General features: G+C 35.5%; 1 protein-coding gene across 18 annotated transcripts in view; it reads left to right on the top strand.

Annotated features, from left to right (window-relative positions):
* The window catches only part of CDC42BPA (CDC42 binding protein kinase alpha), a 327782-nt gene that overhangs the window by 279504 nt on the left and 28128 nt on the right, over positions 1–20150 (top strand). For all 18 annotated transcript variants that reach the window (XM_074385301.1, XM_074385302.1, XM_074385296.1 and 15 more), the window contains 9 exons: positions 1509–1614; positions 6819–6955; positions 7643–7782; positions 9047–9128; positions 10923–11139; positions 12268–12330; positions 13507–14100; positions 16517–16614; positions 19210–19294. In XM_074385301.1, coding sequence (XP_074241402.1) covers positions 1509–1614; positions 6819–6955; positions 7643–7782; positions 9047–9128; positions 10923–11139; positions 12268–12330; positions 13507–14100; positions 16517–16614; positions 19210–19294 — 1522 coding nt within the window. The remainder of the gene's footprint in view (positions 1–1508; positions 1615–6818; positions 6956–7642; positions 7783–9046; positions 9129–10922; positions 11140–12267; positions 12331–13506; positions 14101–16516; positions 16615–19209; positions 19295–20150) is intronic.

Raw genomic sequence — 20150 nt, 5'->3', positions numbered from 1 at the left:
CACCAAAAGATCATGAGGAACATCTAGAACAGAATGCTTTGAGGTTGGACCAGATCTCATGATGACTCTAAATTTGAGAATTTCACCCCATTCTCTGACTAATGCTGGTAGTCAGGGTTTTATTTCTGTAAAAAGATAATCTACTTATTTCATTTTTAAAACACTTCTTTTGTTGTGTGCAAATCATATATCTCAGTTGAAGAGAACAAGATTTATTTTTAACTTGAATTTTATAGCTTCAAATATGCCCTTTAGTTTTTTGTTCATATGTTGTGTCAACTGAAATAAATGCACTTTAACTTTTTAAAATAAGTTTTCATAATGTAGTAGAATGTGGAATAGAGTTCTTAGTAGTTTAAATCAATCACACATGTAAAAGAGAAATAGCAAAATTCATATAACATTCATGGACATAAAAATTTGATATAAGTCATGGACAAAAAGATGACAACAAAATAACTCATGGACATAAAGATGGCAACAAAAGACTCTGGGGGCTACTAGAGAAGGAGAAGGAGGGAGCAGTGCCAGGGCTGAAAAATTGGGTACTGTGCTTAGGACTTGGGTGCTGGAATCAGTCATACCGTAAGCCTCAACATCATGCAATATACCCAGGTAACAACCTGCACATGTACCCATGAATCTAAAATAAGAGTTGAAATTATTTTTGAAAAAAGGAAATATGTACCAGGTACTGTTTGAAAGGCTTTGTTTATATTAATACCCATTTAACCACTCCATTTAGTAAATTGCTCCTAAGTTCACACAGCAGAATGAAAGGTTATTTATTATACATCATTTATTATTAAAACATGCTAAGAGAGTTAATTTGGAAAAGAAAGGAATATTCCAAAGAGGTAAAATCTATATGACTTGCCACCATGTAAATCAGTTAAGACTTAGAGACCTTTAACTACAGTGTATTCAATAAGAAATTTTAGTCTACCATCTCTCTGGAATAATATGTGTGTATTTTTATCTGCTCAAGTGTTATATTGCCTCTTTTCATAGGAGAAAACTAATTTGTGAAGCATAGTATTTGTCCTTGGTCCCAGAAAGAGAAACACATAGTTTTTAGTAGAAACAAGAATTTTAAATAACTTTTTTTCCTAAGAAGGTATAAAACATATTAAAATCCTATATTTGTATAAGTATAAATACGCAATATTTTACTTAACTATTTGTTAAACAGTAATTTGGATAATTCAATAAAATTCTGAAGCTAAGATTTATGAGCCCCCCCAAATAAGCTATACTTTATTTTACATACTTTTCAAATGGCATTCAACAGCAATTATCATTTAGCTTCTTAATTGTTTTAGCTTAGTCATTCAAATTACCTAATAAAAGTATTTAAAGACCATAAACTGTAAGGAGATGTAATGAGAAATAGGAAGAATTCATTCTATTCCTATTTAGAAAACATTCTAGAAGGTGATATGGGGCATAGGGACTCATATTATGGCAATTTTTTAAACAATTTGTTTTGTAATCAATTTGTTTTGCAGCGCAAGACTCACCAGTTTTTTGTAAAATCTTTTACTACTCCTACCAAGTGTCATCAGTGTACCTCTTTGATGGTGGGTTTAATAAGACAGGGCTGTTCATGTGAAGGTAAGAACAAAAAGGAAAGAAAATGTGACTTCACTATCTAAATTGTAATCAAATAACTTGATTCTCTTTCAAAGGTATATAAATGTTTGTTTTACTTAATCGTTTGCTTTTTTGCCTAACAGGAATGGAAATAATCTATGTTGTCTGTTGAATGTTAGAGAAACTAGACAAGTGTTCGCTAGAAATATTTTTTTAGGGGATATATATTTAAATATGTTTCATTTGTCTTTGTTTTGTTACTTGAACAAATTTGTAGTGCCTGCCAAAAAACATTAACATATGCAACAGAAGACATGCAAGTTATCCTTGAACCTATTCATTGAAATTTAACCTTGTTTAATTTATTAGAGAAATTGTTATTGAAAAGTAGGCAATGTGAGTACTTTTTCAGAAATATTAAATGTCTGCCACTATACCTGAAAGACATTTTATTACTATATTAATAACAGAGGGTTTTTTTTCCCTACCATCCATGATTTATTCATTACATATTTATGTAGCACCCACTGTACTTCTAGGTACTGGGGACATAATAGTAGATAGGTTAAAGGTATAGATCAGGCGTCCCCAAACTACGGCCTGTGGGCCGCATGCAGCCCCCTGAGGCCATTTATTCCACGCTTCAGAAGGGGCACCTCTTTAATTGGTGGTCAGTGAGAGGAGCACAGTGTGTGGCAGTCCTCCAACGGTCTGAGGGACAGTGAACTGGCCCCCTGTGTAAAAAGTTTGGGGACGCCTGGTATAGATCCTACCCTCATAGAGTGCATATTCTGAGTGATGAAGGAAAGAGGGTCAGGGGTTATGTGAACAGAAAATAAGGTATATTTATTCGTTTGGGTATTGTTTTATTTTTCCTAGGACCTCTGAAATGAAAATGGTTTAAATTATAATGGAATATATTATTTCTTTTTGAATGTTTCACAAGAATACTTTTTTTTAAAAAATCAAATGAAATTTGTCACTACAGCGCTACCTTATATGAGGGGACTTCACAAAGCTTGTGGAAATGTAAAATTTAAAGATAAAAATAAGGAATATAAACATTATTTTTTAACATGAGCTCCATCAAGTTCAAGACAATTTTACAAGCAATTATACCACACATTTAATCCATTTCTAAAGAACAGAGGGTCCTGGGAGAATGTAACCATGTTAATACAGTCTGCTTTGTATTATTAACTGAAGAAAGATGGGTACCCTTAAAGACTTTTTGAAATTCAGAAACAAAAAGAAGTCAGAGGGAACCAAATTAGGACTCTAAGGTGGATGCCTAATGATTTCCCGTGGAAATACTCACAAAATTCTGTTTGATGAGAGGAATGAGCAGGAGGAGAATTTTCATGGTGGAGAAGAACTGTGCTGAAGCTTTTCCTAGGTGTTTTTCTTCTAAAGCTTTGGCTATATTTCTCAAAACACTCTCATAATAAATGCTATCATTCTTTGGCTCTCCAGAAAGCCAACAGCAAAATACCTCAAGCATCCCAAAAAATGGTTGCCATGACCTTTGCTTTTGACTGGTCCAATTTTGCTGTGACTGGACCATTTCTACCTCTTGGTAGCCATTGCTTTGATTGTGCTTTCTCTTCGAGATCATACTGGTAAAGCCATGATGCATCTCCTACTACACTTCTTCAAAGAAATGCTTCAGGATCTTGATCCTATTTGTTTAAAACTTCCCTTGAACATTCTGCAGCTGATCTGGTTGCAGTGGTTTTGGCACCCAACAAGTGGGAAGTTTGCTCACATTCATTTTCAGTCAGAATTGTGTAAGCTGAACCAGTTGAGATGTCTGTGGTGTTGGCTGTTGTTTGTGATGTTACTCATCAGTCCTCTTCAGACAGGGCATGAACAAGATTTTCCTTGCAAATTAATGTAGATGGTCTGCTACTATAGGTTTCATCTTTGACATCATCTTTCCCTTCTTAAACTGAGTTATCCATTTGTAAACTGCTGATTTCTTTTCTTTTCTTCTCTTTTTTTTTTTGAGATGGTGTTTTGCTCTTGTCCCTCAGGCCGAAATGCAATGCTGCAATCTCAGCTCACTGCAACCTCCGCCTCCCGGGTTCAAGCGATTCTCCTGCCTCAGCCTCCTTAGTAGCTGGGATTACAGGCACCCACCACCATGCCTAGCAAATTCTTTGTATGTGTGTTTGGTAGAGACGGGGTTTCACCATGTTGGGTAGGCTTGCCTCGAACTTGTGACCTCAGGTGATCCACCCACCTTGGCCTCCCAAAGTGCTGGGATTACAGGCATGAGCCACCGTGACTGGCCTGATTTCTTTAAAGCATTTGTATTTGTCTCTTCTCACACTGCTAATAAAGACATACCCAAGACTGGGTAATTTGTAAAGGAAAAAGATTTAATTGACTCAGTTCCACATGACTGGGGAGGCCTCACAATCATGGTTCATGATTCAGTTACCTCCCACTGTGTCTCTCCTATGACATGGGAATGATGGAAGCTACAATCCAAGATGAGATTTAGCTGGAAACAGCCAAACCATATCAGAAATTGTCCCCATAAACTTTTTGTAAAGCACCAATTATTTCACCATTATTCTTCTCAAGCTTCATTGTAAATTTTATATTTGTTCTTACTTAATTTTAGCAGAAGTAATGTTGCTCTTATAGGGGCTCTTTTCAGATGGATGTCTCATTCTTCTTAATGCCTCAAGCTAGATCCTTTTCAGACTTATAACAAGTTAGTATGCATTTATTTTGGTGCAAAAGAAAATTTTAAATCCGTGCATAGTTTTTTCTTTTTTAAGACAGAGTTGTGCTCTGTCACCCAGGCTGGAGTACAGTGGCACAGTCTCAGCTCACTGCAACCTCCGCTTCCCGAGTTCAAGCAGTTCTTCTGCCTCAGCCTCCCAGGTAGCTGGGACTACAGGTGCGTGCCACCATGCCCAGCTAATTTTTGTATTTTTAGTAGAGACAGGGTTTCGCCATATTGGCCAGGCTGTTAACTCCTGACCTCATGATCTGCCTGCCTCAGCCTCCCAAAATGCTGGGATTACAGGCATGAGCCACTGCTCCTGGCCTAGTTTTTTCATAATATGCATTTTCTATGAACTATCTGAAGATCTCTATTGATTTATCTTACGAAAAAGATAAGAAAATAGTTGCTAACTCAAATTCTAATACTAGTTGCCATTTCCTGTATCTTCTGCTGTTAGGATGGGAAGGGACCCTAAAGGAAATGTTGTCAATCCCCATCAGATGCATGTGTTTCCTTTGTAATATACTTCTGAGTACTTTGAGTAAGAGGGAAATTAATAACATGTTAAGGCAGTGCATTCTGTTTGATTGGTTCTCACAGCTAAAGTGGAAGATCAAGATTATATAACTAGTTCATTAAATACATGTGTTTAAAGCCAAATAAAATGTTCAGGGTTGAGAAAGCAGAGATTTAATAGTGATGAGTGTATTAAGTTATAAACATGAATGACATCCACAAAGCATATGTAGATTGAGAAGTGAGCAAGTACCTGAGTCTCATACATGGATATGAGAAGGCAACAGTAAAAGATAGCCAAGTAACCTGAGAAGGTATCATTGTCTAGGAAGTGTGACTGAAGCCAAAGAAGGAGAAAATGTGTAGTTTTCAAGCTTTGCTTCACTTTGGAACTTAGCCAGTACTGGTATGTCATTTCAATATTTGTTTATTAGAAAGAATCCTAGCCAGCTACCTGGCTTTAAGCCCCATGTCATTTTTATGCATCACAATTATTTGCAATTCATAGTAGGAATTTTTGAGGTCTTCTCAGACTGTCTTCTCTTCTAGAGTCATTTGCTGTGAAATTGTGCCTATCTTTTCTTTAGACCTTTTGAAGCCTACTTTATGAAGCTGTGGGGACTCATGAGACTGTCCCTAGTCTTTGTCTGCCAGGCTTTTGTAAATGTTACAATAATGTGGTTACAGCTTCTAAAAATTCCTGTCATGTTCCTTTCCTTGTGGTTGGTTGGAATTAGATCCAGTATAGGTACTTATTTTGTTGCTTCCACTGCCCTTTGCTTGTAAGTAAAACAAATCATAACTTGCTGGACACTCCACTTAAAAGTGAACTGAAGCTGTGTGATGGCTCATGTCTGTAGTCCCAACTACTCAGGAGGCTGAGACAAGAGGATTGTTTTGAGGCCAACCTGGGCAACACAGCAAGACCCTCTCTTTAAAAAGTAAAGTCAGTTGAGACATTTGGATCATTTTTGTCATCCTGCCTCTGCTGGTTTCACAATATCCATCAGTGGTTTGTAGTCCATTTCCCCATGTGCCTGTATTTCCACAATAATACCCATTTAGTTCCTCTTTTCATCTTTCCCCAGTAGTCTCCTGGATCCATCCTTTGAATAGAAATTGCCTGAATAAATTATCTTAGTCTATAACCCCTCCCAACAAACTTCTTTGTTTATTTTAAATATTTTAACCTTTAATTCTCACCTGATCAAGTCTCAGTGAAACTTGTAAGTTTATTTATTATTTTCTCTTCGAATCTCAGGTTTACCATGTGAATATCAAATAACAATATCATGACAATATTATTAGTGGTTAGGTATGCAGACTGCCTGGGTGAATTCTAACACTGCCAAATACATGTTGTGACCCTGGGTAAGTCATAATTTAACGTAGAGATGGTAACTGTACCTCTTTTAGATTGTTGTAGAAAAATAAAAAGCACTCCATAAACTATTGTTATTTTAGTAGTAGTTTATATAATAATAACCCCTAAAATTTAACCTTAACTTGTACTTTATTAGTCATTGAAAAACTCCATTTTCAAGGATTGGTAGGATTTGCCAAACCGAAGACGTCACATAGCTTAGTGCCCACTAATGACCTTTGCAAGAGAAATTTCAAGGCATATACCAAGTTGTAGTGGAATGAAGAGCTAAAAAGAACTTGAGGAACCACTCTTTTAGGAAATCTAAATCTGTCATTTTAGTCGCAAGGTTAGATGCTTTTTCTATTTGATCACTAATGTCAACACAGAACAACAGTATTACAAATAATTTTTAAATAGGTACTATTTCTCATTAAAATTGTCATTGATAAGCAAATGAATCAGCTACCCAAATGATAAAACCTTTATTTAAAATAAAATTGGAGATAAGCATTCATCTAACATAGCATCTTGTATGCAGTGTCAGTGAATTTTCTTTTTGTTAAAATGAATTTTTATCAAACATTTCTTTTTTCCCTCCAAAAGTATGTGGATTCTCGTGCCATATAACTTGTGTAAACAAAGCTCCAACCACTTGTCCAGTTCCTCCTGAACAGACAAAAGGTCCCCTGGGTATAGATCCTCAAAAAGGAATAGGAACAGCATATGAAGGTCATGTCAGAGTAAGTATGATTAAGTCGGGTTTAGATTAACCTTTTAAGATTTATTAATGAATTAAAATCAAATCCAGTTATTTTAAGAGCATAGTTCTTGATGGAAAATTAAATGAATAAAATTCATCTATTAATTTTATTTCATCTAGAATAATGATTTGAAAACAAAAACCTAGCTTTTACTTGGAAATAAGTTATAAAATATCTCAAGCTTTTCCATATTATTCCTATCTTGTGATGAAATCTTCATAAAGGAGTTTGTAGCACCTGGTCTTGCAAGAGAGATGGGATATGGTTATGAATTATGAGATATTATCAAAGCATAGTCTTGTTATCTTGGGTAATATTTACAGTGTAAGCTGAATTTCATCTTACTACCAAGTTTGACTTTTATGCTATTTAGAAAGAAACCCATGAATGTTATTTTAATGAAATACTAATGAAAGTTAAAATGGCACCATTAAAATGTTCTCGAAATAAAAAGCCATTCGGTATTTGAATAATGTGTTCTCACCTTTTCTCATAGCTTAATGATATGTGTCCTCTCTGCTACTTTACCAACCAGAATAGCAGACTTGTAAAATGTGTACATTATCTGTAGGTCTTTACTTTGCAATTACATATGTAAATTAAGGGATATTTTCATTTGAGTTGTTTTGGTTGGTTGTTTGTCTGTCTGTCTAAAACAAAACTAAGATTCCTAAGCCAGCTGGAGTGAAGAAAGGATGGCAAAGAGCACTGGCTGTAGTGTGTGACTTCAAAGTCTTTCTGTACGATATTGCTGAAGGAAAAGCATCTCAACCCAGTGTTGTCATTAGTCAAGTGATTGACATGAGGTAAGACTTTGAAGGTAAAATTATTTGTATCATTGCAACATAGGAATTTTATTTAAAGTTTGTGATTTTTAAAAATTGTGTTGCATGGTTTATTTAAATGATCTAATTTCATGTTTTCTAATTTGCTAATATTGCTATAGTAACAGAATTGAAAATAGGAAGTAAGGTGTATTTATAGGACAGGATGGTATGTGTGTTCAGAGAGTGTGGGGCTAGGAGTTAAGGAAAAAGAAATTGGTGTTTGAGTCCAAAAGACCTGTGTAAACTTTGCTGGGGTAATGGAAGCCTATTGTGTGAAGTTTCTATCATCACATCACTTAAAGGCTTAGAACATCATTTAAATGTGAGGAAAGAAAATAAAAATCAGAAAAGCTCCTGGAAAACATAATCAGTAAACATTTAAGTAAGTATAGCCCTCAAACATTTCTGGCCTCATTTTTTAGATTCTTCCCCTATTCCCTAGTGCTCTCTCCTTTACCTTTTCTCCTAACTCCAGGCACTGCCCTTGAGTGATCATATTGACTCACAGCTTCAGCCATCACCTCCAAATTGATGATTCCCAGACTTGTATCTCCAGTTCAGATATATCCATACATTGCTCAAAACCAAAATTTCTAGCTCTGACTCACATTGGCACTTCACACCAGCATCTCAAACACATTATCTTCCCCTGCAAATGTGGACTGTGATGGGATAGTTGCAAGAAATATTGGCAAGAAAAATCTGATAGAACCTACTAAGGGACTGAATATAGATAGGGAGAAGAATAAAAAATAGGACTAAGGTGTCAAGTCTGTAAGACTAAGGGAATCATGGTATCAACAACAAAATTAAGGGAATCACAAGAAATTATTGTGGAGGAAATATGTTTTAGATGCTGAAGGAACAATAAAATGTAAGATGAGCTGGGTTGAGGGCACTTAAGATTTATTATGGGAGGCAAGAGGGTGCACTGAAGGCTCCAGAGACCTACCAGGTTTCAAATCTCAGTTCTACATGTATACTTACTGGCTTTGTAAGTGTGGGAAAGCCAAAAATGATTTCTAGCTCTTGTATAACATGCCACTAGGAAGTTATTTTTGATAAATTAGTTGGGGCACTATTAATTATAATAGAGGAAAATTAAAGCTTTTAAAAAATTAAATGTGGGTGTTTGGTGGAGTTAAACTTTGGATATTGCTTCGTATGTGTTATTTGGATACACACCCAAACCACACACACATAGCCACATATACTAACTTTTAATGCTTTGCTTTTCATTCAGGGATGAAGAATTTTCTGTGAGTTCAGTCTTAGCCTCGGACGTTATCCATGCAAGTCGAAAAGATATACCCTGTATATTTAGAGTAAGTGTGTATGCTATAATTTGGTTGCTGAATTACGTGTTTTCAATGACTATATTTTACCTCCCTATATAAATCATAAACTCACTATAAGTAGCACCAAAGTTTATATTCCTTTATATATTCCATGTCATCCAGTACTTGAAGGTATAGAAAATTGGTGCTAAATAAGTATTTAATTAGTGAAAGACCTGGAGAAAGCATCCATATATGGCTTATAAAATATGCTGGTAGATAATATTTTTTAGTTCCGATTAAATTTTCAAATAAATATCACCACATGGAAAATTGGGTAAGTGTGAGGTTTCTCAAGTTTTTTAAAAAATAAAAATGTCTCTCTTTGAAAATTAATGTGTTTGTTACTTAGTGCTTTGTAACAACCATTCCAAAACTTAGTAGCTTAAACTGACAATGATTTATTATTTTCCACTATTCTTTGGGTCAGCCGTACCTTCTTGTGGTGTCAGCTAGTGTCACTCATTTGACTGCATTCAGCTCATTTTGGGCCGGAACATCTAATGACCTTGCTCTTACATCTGGGTGCTGACTGTTAGCTGGGTGATCTCAGTTCTCCTCTTTGTGAACTCTCTCCATCCGGTCTCTGGTCATCAGGTAGGCTGGCTGAGCCCCCAGTGACTGGCTTCTAAGAGAACAAAAGAAGCTGCCAGGCCCTTTAAGGACTAGGTCTAAAACAGGTATAATATACTGCCTTTTGTTGGTCAAAGCAAGTCCTGAGGTCAGCCCAGATTTAAGGGGAGGGGAAATAGACTCCACCTCTTGATGAGAAGAATAGAATTCCTTAGGAGGACTTGTTGGTAGCCATCTTCGGAGGCTATTGCCACAATGCAGTCTTGAGTTGGTAAATTAAGACAATAGAGGTTAAAAAAGAAAAAAAGACTACTGCCCAATTGTTACGCCTATTTGCTATATTTGTCTATGAATCTTGTACCTAAGGAAGGTCAGGCAAAAAGTATACTTAGTCTCTCAGTTCCCAGACTGACAGCTATTTATTTTCCTCCCTGCCACCAAGGGAGCCTACAGAGGCCTTCTTATCTATAACTGATTTTCATAGTGCAGTTTTATTGTAACTGCTACTTAATAATGAATTCTTAAAGGAATTCATATATGTAAATTTTAAAACTGCTTTGATAGTATTGTTTATATAATGATAAACCTTCATTTAAATACTAATTCAAGTGATAAAATCTTGATGATGGGAGTTATGAAATAACAGAGAATGTATTACTGAGCACTTCTGACTTCTTAAAACAAGTTGCAAGTCAGTATAGTATAGCGCTTAAGAGCATGGGCACAAGACTTCTAGTTGTGTGTCATTGGAGAAATTACTTAATTGCCTTGCATCACAGTTTTTTCATATATAAAATAAGGATATAAAGGCATTACATCCTATCTCATGACGATGTTAACAGAGTTAAATGAGTTATTACTAGTAAAGTATTTAGATCTACCTGGTGCTTGGTATTTACTCAATAAATGTCAGTTGTTGTTGCTGTTATATATGAGTATATTTAATGCCTCTTTAGTGATAGTGTTTGGCACTTTTATAGAAGGAAAATGAAAATAATACATTTCAAATGGTATCTGCCACTTTTGCTTTGTCATGTATTCTAGTGCTAAAACGAGTTACTCCGATTAGGAAAAGCTAAACTCCAGTAGAGTTATCATTTAATGAATGCTCATTTTATTGGTGAGTGCTAAGCAAACTAACATAATCATGAAACTAGCATAAAGGGTGCCTGTTTTCTAATATCATGAATATTGATTAAATTCTTCTAGGTCACAGCTTCCCAGCTCTCAGCATCTAATAACAAGTGTTCAATCCTGATGCTAGCAGACACTGAGAATGAGAAGAGTAAGTGGGTGGGAGTGCTGAGTGAATTGCACAAGATTTTGAAGAAAAACAAATTCAGAGACCGCTCAGTCTATGTTCCCAAAGAGGCTTATGACAGCACTCTACCCCTCATTAAAACAACCCAGGCAGCCGCAATCATAGGTATGAATTTATAATATTTATTATATTATAATTGTTTACTAATCTACCTTGAGAACAGGGATTGACTTTCATCTAGGAATCCCCAGTGTCCAACATACTATGCATTGTATCACAAATGCTCAGTAAATGTTTATTGAATGAATGAGACCTATATCAGATCTTCAGTAAACAGGAGTAAAAGCACACTTTCAAAGTGCCCTTTTTCCCTGAAAAAAACAACAGTGCTAAACATTAGTTCCACTAATCTATTTTCTGCTTGTGTGATTTAGAGCAAGTTAGTTTCTTAGAGTTTAACATATAAAATATAGATGGTAATTACCTGCTAAGGTTATTGGGAAGTTTAAATAAGATGGAATACATAACAGACTGCCTGGCATAAAGGAAATGCTCCATGGCTGGGCGCAGTGGCTTATGCTTGTAATCCCAGCACTTTGGGAGCCCAAGGCAGGCGAATCATCAGGTCAGAAGTTCAAGACCAGCCTAACCAATATGGTGAAACCCCATCTCTAGTAAAAATGCCAAAAAAAATTAGCTGGGTATGGTGGTGCACACATGTAGTCCCAGCTACTCGGCAAGCTGAGGCAAGAGAATCACTCGAACCTGGGAGGTGGAGGTTGCAGTGAGCCGAGATCATGCCTGCGCACCCCAGCCTGGACAACAGAGGAAGACTCCATCTCAAAACAAAACAAAACAAAAGAAATGCCTTTAACAAATGGCAGCTTCTGTGTCTGGAGGTTTATATTTTTGCTGTATTCTTATATATGCATCCAACTCTTTTGTTACTTTCCATAAATACTGAAAAGTTTAATGAGTAGGGTTAAAATTCCATTCAAAATTTTTCCCTCCCAAAACAGGAAGTGTAGAACTAGACCTAGGTTTTTCATTTTGTTTCATCATTTATTAAATAAACATTTACTTTTTTTTTTTTAGGTATTCATATGGATTACTTTTTAATAATTATTCTATTTTAGAAGACATGAGAGATTTACTGGTATAATCTGAAAAGAAATAGTATAAATTGTTATTGTAATTTATTTCCATTTTTTTCATCAAATGTTCTTACCGTGTTTTATTAGCATTACATGTTTTTTTCCTAATAAAAATCTTTCATATTCATGTCTTACATAGATCATGAAAGGATTGCTTTGGGAAATGAAGAAGGGTTATTTGTTGTACATGTCACCAAAGATGGTAAGAGAAAACTCTTTTTTTTGGAGTAATTTTAAATCATGTGTAAAAAAATTTTAACTCTATATTCTATATTCTACAAAGAGCAGGATTTGCTCTTACTTATCCTGTGATTAAAATTTTCCAGACCTAAGTTGATATGTTTATAAATTAAAAGATTAGTTTTAAATTTCTGTAATCCCCCTGAGGTTTAAAACTTCAAATGTGCATTGTCTTCTTGTATCATTTTATTTAATAGTTCTGTGCGAACTCACATTGCATTTCTTTTTTTTTTTTTTTTTTTTACTTTGAGATGGAGTTTTGCTCTTGTTGCCCAGGCTGGAGTGCAGTAGCGCCATCTTGGCTCACCGCAACCTCCACCTCCCAGGTTCAAGCAATTCTCCTCCCTGAGCCTCCTGAGTAGCTGGGATTACAGGCATGTGCCACCATTCCCAGCTAATTTTGTATTTTTAGTAGAGACGGGGTTTCTCCGTGTTGGTCAGACTGATTTCGACCTCAGGTAAACCACCCGGCTCGGCCTCCCAGAGTGCTGGGATGACAGGCATGAGCCATCACACCCAGCCCAGATTACATTTCTAAAGATGGAACATGAAAAAAAAAGTGCAACTTGATTTTCCCATTGTTCTATTAGTACCAGAAGAGGCAACAACTATTAAAATGTATTTATTTGGAGGCTTTTCTTCTAGGGAAAAACTAAATGCTGGGTGAAATAAAGAGAGACCAATATAACTTGGTATTCATAAATGCAATATTCTAAGTTTTATCTTTATATCAACTTAGATCATGGGAAATAATACATTTAAGACAATGCATTGTTACCCATATAAATACCTTCTGAAAAATGAGTTCTCTGCTTTTAAAAATGGGAATTCCATGGTGACATTCCCTAGAATTTAACGCTAGTAAAAAAGTTTTCCTTGAAAATTTGGCATACTTTTCCACAAGAATCCTTTGGGGTTTGACTTGGCTGCCAAAAATCTCCAGACTCAATATATACTATAGGTGAGTTAAATTATCTTATGATGGGTTTGATTATCTTTTGTTTTCCCTTTGACTTCTGATCTCTTATTCTTTTGTGTGTGCATCTGTAAGCTGACTTATATCCTTTTGAGTATAATTGGGATATGATTAATCATTAAAACTATTTTTCATTCGATTTATTATTCTTTCTGTGTTTAGAAATTATTAGAGTTGGTGACAATAAGAAGATTCATCAGATTGAACTCATTCCAAATGATCAGCTTGTTGCTGTGATCTCAGGACGAAATCGTCATGTACGACTTTTTCCTATGTCAGCTTTGGATGGGCGAGAGACAGATTTTTACAAGCTGGCAGAAACTAAAGGGTGTCAAACCATAGCATCTGGAAAGGTGCGCCATGGAGCTCTCACATGCCTGTGTGTGGCTATGAAAAGGCAGGTCCTCTGTTATGAACTATTTCAGAGCAAGACCCGTCACAGAAAATTTAAGGAAATTCAAGTCCCGTATAATGTCCAGTGGATGGCAATCTTCAGTGAACAACTCTGTGTGGGATTCCAGTCAGGATTTCTAAGATACCCCTTGAATGGAGAAGGAAGTCCATACAGTATGCTCCATTCAAATGACCATACACTATCATTTATTGCACATCAACCAATGGATGCTATCTGCGCAGTTGAGATCTCCAGTAAAGAATATCTGCTGTGTTTTAACAGCATTGGGATATACACTGACTGCCAGGGCCGAAGATCTAGACAACAGGAATTGATGTGGCCAGCAAATCCTTCCTCTTGTTGTAAGATTCTCTTTCTTATGGCTGTCTTATCTTTATATCTCTTTCCTTTCTTTCCCTTCCACTTCGTCTCACAAATGTTGTCATTATTTATTAACAGTTTTTGAAAAAGTCCTTCTTAATGCTGTTCCTCAGTATCGATTATGTTGTTTATGTAGAAACCATGTGTAGTTAGGCCTAGGCAAACAGGGCCAGCATTAACATGCATTTAATTTAAATGAAACCTCTTTCTGTGGAATATTTCACTAGGATGGATTTTTTACCCCATGTCATAATTTGAAAGAATCCCGAACTATTATGTCACGGTCCCCCAAAATATGGTGCTTGTAAGCATCAGTGTCTCACAGAACTTATTCTGGAGAAGTAGTTACTAAGTGAATTATTCAATCAGGTATATTAAGGTATGATGTAGCATCTACAAGAGGTGTTTCTTTCAGTTTTCCATTTTTATTTAGATGGGTAGATACTTATAATTGCTTATTTTGCCCCTTCAATAAATATTAAGACATAATAAATTATTAAATACTTTTTGTGTGTGTAAGAGATGGAATCTGTTGCTCTTTCACCCAGGTTAGAATATAGTGGTATCATCATAGCCCACTGCAGTCTCCAACTCCTGGGCTGAAGCAGTCCTCCTGCTTCAGCCTTCTGAGTAGCTGGGACAACAGGTGCACACCACCATGCCCAGCTTATGTTTTTATTTTTATTTACTTATTTATTTTGAGATGGAGTCTCACTCTTTTGCCAGGCTGGAATGCAGTGGCACGATCTTGGCTCACTGCAACCTCCGCCTCCTGGGTTTAAGCAGTTCTCTGCCTCAGCCTCCCAAGTAGCTGGGATTAGAGGCGCATGCCACCATGCCAGCTACTTTTTTGTCTTTTTAGTAGAGACGGGGTTTCACCATCTTGGCCAGGCTGGTTTTGAACTCCTGACCTCGTGATCCTCCCACCTCAGCCTCCCAAAGTGCTGAGATTACAGGTGTGAGCCACTGCACCGGCCATGTTTTTATTTTTATTTTTGTAGAGATGGTCTCATTAGTTGTTCAGGCTGGTCTCGAATTCTTGGCCTCAAGCAGTCCTCCCAACTTGGCCTCCCAAAGCACTGAGATTACAGGCTTGAATCACCACACCCAGCCTATTGAATACTTTTAATTAGAGAATACTTTGGTTATTGAATAATAATCCAATTATTATTGAGTATGTGCCATTGAGTATGAGTTACAGCAATGAATAAAATAAATAGAGTCTTACTGCCACAGAGCATGGGGTGCAGTGGAAAAGATTCGTGATGAAGCAAGTAGTTACAGTGGAGTGTAAGTGTTATGACAGCAGAAGTGCAGAGTTCTGTAGAAGCACATAGGAGGAGAATTTCATACAAACTGTTTTGTTTTTAATGAAAAATACTTGAGCATGTTAAAATGTTGAAGGGAAAATCCCTTAGGGAACTACCTGGAAAAGTTGTCTATATAGGAAATAGAGTAAGACCCCCAAAAAGGCCAGAGAGGACAAAATTCAGAAGACAGGTGCAAGGATTACTTAGGGGCAGGAGGAGTGAAAGCTCTTCAATTGAAACAAGATAGGAGAAGGAGTGATTTATATATTTTTTTATATATGTATATATTTATGTATTTTTTTCATAAATATTAAGTTGACTTTTTTTGGATTTTTAAAAAAATTTATTATACTTGAAGTTCTAGGGTACATGTGCAAATTGTGCAGGTTTGTTAACATAGTTATACATGTGCCGTAATGGTGGTTTGCTGCATTCATTGCCCTGGCATCTACATTAGGTATTCTCCTAATGCTATTCCTCCCCAATCTCCCTACCCCCTGCCATTCCTCCCCTGGGCTCCCACCCCCCAGGCCCCAGTGTGTGATGTTCCCCTCCCTGTGTCTGTGTGTTCTCATTGTTCAACACCCACTTATGAGTGAGAACATGAGGTGTCTGGTTTTCTGTTCTTCAGTAAGTATATATTAAGCATCTACCCTATTCATATAACTGTGCTACAGTGCTTTATTAAACATTCTTAACTGGGACTAGAACATTTACCTGAAGATTTCTCTGCTTTCTAAATTTGATTCGATGTCAGTAACTTAACTACTTTAGGAATCAAATACTGCAAATTAATGAAATTCCTTTATAGAGCTCATGTTGGGCAAGGAAATAGTATACCCCTGGTGTTTACAGAGTCCTTCTATATTATAATGGCTATATGATCTGAACCATGGTATGTCAGTTCTTCATTTGTAATATATGTTCTGTTTGCTTCAAAAATGTTTTGATATGGCTACTAAATGATAGCCACATAGGATTAGGGTGGGATTCCACTCTATGGTTATTTAGTATAGACCTTTTTAAATGTTTGGGGTTTAATAGTTAAAAGTCATCCGCAAGCTGTCCCCTCCTTTCCTTCTCCCAGGTTACAATGCACCATATCTCTCGGTGTACAGTGAAAATGCAGTTGATATCTTTGATGTGAACTCCATGGAATGGATTCAGACTCTTCCTCTCAAAAAGGTAATTTAACATTAAAATGTGAGCTAAGCCAACTGAGTATAAGTAAAAACACTAAATTACTACATAGTAATTTTTTTTAAATTAACTCAGCATTTTCTGGCATCTGTAATTGGCAGTTTGGGACTTAGGTAAGAGTAAGAAAATAGAAAAGAATCAAGTTAGTTATTTTCCTTATGCATATCTAAAACCATACTAATCTTACTATATTTGGTTTATGCAAAGTATGATTGTTATTATTATGAACAACTAGAATATAGCCTGCAACCTAAAATAAAATGTCATTGTTATCTTCCACTTTTGGATTAAGGAGCTCTGAAGGAATACATCATTATTATGAATTATAACTGTTATTTACCCAATGTTTAATCCTGTGAGGACAGATTTCATAGGCTAGAAATTGATTAAACTTGGAACCAAAACTCTTTAAGTGTCTCATGATTGAAAAACAAAGGTTTCATATTTTCCTAATAAAACATAACATTTTTCTTAATATATAATCCTATGTTTCCATAACAAAGAGAATTTTTACAAGCATAGACCTGCTAGTTTGCAAAAATGAAGAGCAGTAGTTTTATATAGATCGACGTGATACATATTTAGCATGCATGATTAGTTGGGGGGCAGGGTTTAGAGAATAGGTGATTTTTTTTTTTTAGCTCTCACTTTGTCATCCAGGTTGGAACACAGTGGCACAATTTCAGCTCACTGCAGCCTTCACCTCCTGGGTTCAAGTGATACTCCCACCTCTGCCCCCCAAGTAGTTGGGACTACAGGTGTATACCACCATACCCTGCTCATTTTTGTGTGTTTATAGAGATAGAGTTTTACCATGTTGAACAGGTTAGCCTCAAACATCTGAACTCAAGTGATCCACCCACCTTGACCTCCCAAAGTGCTGAGATTACAGGCATGAGCCACTACGCCCAGCCCTGTTTTTTATTTTTGTCATGTAATTTTTGCAATATATGTGAAAGGATAGATGGCCTTTGTGAAGCATAGTAATAAACTGATCACTCATGAACCTACCTCCTAACCTGAGAATCAGAACATCACTTATATAACTGCAAACTGCATCATGTTGTGCTTATCATTCCTTTGCTTTTGTTAAAATACAGAATATTTGCATATTTAAGTATTCTTAAACAATATATCTTTCAGTTTTGCTTTGTTTTGAACTTTATAAAAATGTTATAATATATAGTCATTTTCTATCTTGCTTTCTTTACTTATTCACCGAGTTTCATTCATTCATGTTGTTACATATACCATAGTTTATAGCTTTTCAATACTATAAAATATTCTGTTGGGTGAACTTATCACTGTTTATTCTGTGATTGGTAGACATTGAATTATTTACTAGCTTTTCCAATTGTGATTTTCCTGCATATGTTTTTTGGAATATGTTTCTAGGAGTTTAAGTCATATACCTAGAAGCAGAACTGATAGGACATAGGGAGTTCAGTTATTCAGCTTTATGAGATAGTGTCATATTATTTTCCAAAGTATTTGTACCATCCGATACTCCCCTCAACAGCATAAAGAAATTCTGATTCACATCCTAGTACTTTCCATTGTCACAATTCGTAGGTTTTGTAAATGGTTACAAAGTAGTAGCTCATTGAAATTTCAATTTGCATGTCTCTAATTAACTGTGTAGTTGAAAGTCTTTTGTATCTTTATTCATCATTTATATTTCCTCTTCCATGAGATGCCTGGTCATGTTTTTTGCTCATTTTGCTATTGGATTGGCCATAGTTTTCTTATTTATTGGAATTCTTTATACATTGTGGTTACTGGTTAAAAATGGATATGTAAATCTTTTTCTTCTTTGTGACCTATTTATTCATTTGTATTAGGCTGAACAGAAGTTACTAATTTTAATGTAGTTGAATATATCTTTCTTATCCTTTGTGTTTGTCTTTTTTCTCTTGTTTAAGCAACTTTTTCCTACCTTAAGGTCATAACATACATTCTGTTCTCCTCCAAACATTTTACTTTTTTAAAAAAATCTTTTTGAAATGTATATATTCAACCTCCAAACATTGTAAAGCTTAGCCTATTACATTTATGTTCTTAATCCATTTGGAATTGATGCTTTTGTGTATGGTGTGAAGTAGAGATTTGATTTTACTGGTTCCATATAACCAGTTGCTCAGTCACTATTTACTGGCAGTCCCTCCTTTCCCCAGTGATCCACCCTTCCATCTCCATCATATGTATGCATTCAGTTTTTGATAGTAAAAATTCATAAATCAGCTCTGTTGATATCTTCTTACTATAACTATTAGGTCATTAATTGCTTTAAAAAGTCTAAGGTTTAAATGTATTTCTACTTATTTATTCATTCGCCTAGAGTAGACTTTCTTTAAAATGTTATCTTTGTAAGTTTGTTTGTTTAAATTAGATAGTATTATACCTTTCCAATCAGAATTATTGACTGGAATTGATTCTTAGTTGATTTATCTGAGAGGACCATATTTTGAAGTAGATAAATGAGAAATCTTAATAAGTTGTGCTTTATAAGCACAACAAAAGTTGTGTGATTTAATTTTTAAAGGTTTTGTTGAAATACTAATTGTGTTTTTTTAATTTTAGGTTCGACCTTTAAACAATGAAGGATCATTAAATCTTTTAGGATTGGAGACCATTAGATTAATATATTTCAAAAATAAGATGGCAGGTAAGAAAATATATATATATTCATAGGGATAGCTTCATTGGAAATATTATTTCTAAGCTGACTGCCCAATGTCACATGAATAATGAGTGCCCAAGTTCAGATTTCATCACAGTTATATCTTACTCCAAGTCTGTGATGTTGGCCACTATCACGGTCTTAATATATTAAAATAAATTACTGAGCCAAAAGTCATTCTGTTTAAGTCATTCTGTATTTGATTGACGTATCTTGTTATTTTTCTGTGGAGTACCTGGGTAAGTAGAGAAAGTGTCACTGATTATATCTTCTGTATTTCCAATATTGTAGAACCTAACCAAAATTTGTAACTAAAATTATAAACACTCACCTAGAGTTGAAGAATATGTCTTCAGGAACATGTCTCCTGCCAGTGTACAGGGCCTAGCACTTTGAAAGTGGTGATGTCAGCATAGAAAGATGCAGGAGAGAGAGTATAATCATGGCAGTGCCCAGAATCAGGAAAAGGATTGTAGACCCAGAGTGTTACAGACAGGAGGGAGGATATTTGGTCAGTGACCAAAATATTGAGGTGAGACTGTCACTCATGTCATTACATACCACACATAAAATTGCAGGGAGACTGTCCACCTAGAATTAAATGTTGTTTGCCAGAGTGTGTCCAAATAGTTAAAATCTCACTTTTGACAAATATTATTATAGTGCTCTCTTCTATATAATAAAGTCATTTTCATGTCATAGCAGCAAATTTCTGTAGAACAAAAATATTTGTAAATTTCTGATCTCTTGTGGCAGGTCTGTTAGGAAAGATGTACTTACGGTACATTATATATTTTAAATAATTTTTTTTTTTTCTTTTTTTTTTTGGAGATGGAGTCTC

The sequence above is a fragment of the Saimiri boliviensis genome, chromosome 14 (genome assembly GCF_048565385.1).
Source record: "Saimiri boliviensis isolate mSaiBol1 chromosome 14, mSaiBol1.pri, whole genome shotgun sequence".
In the NCBI taxonomy this organism is placed as follows: Eukaryota; Metazoa; Chordata; class Mammalia; order Primates; family Cebidae; genus Saimiri; species Saimiri boliviensis.
This window is presented reverse-complemented; position numbering and strand designations above follow the sequence as displayed.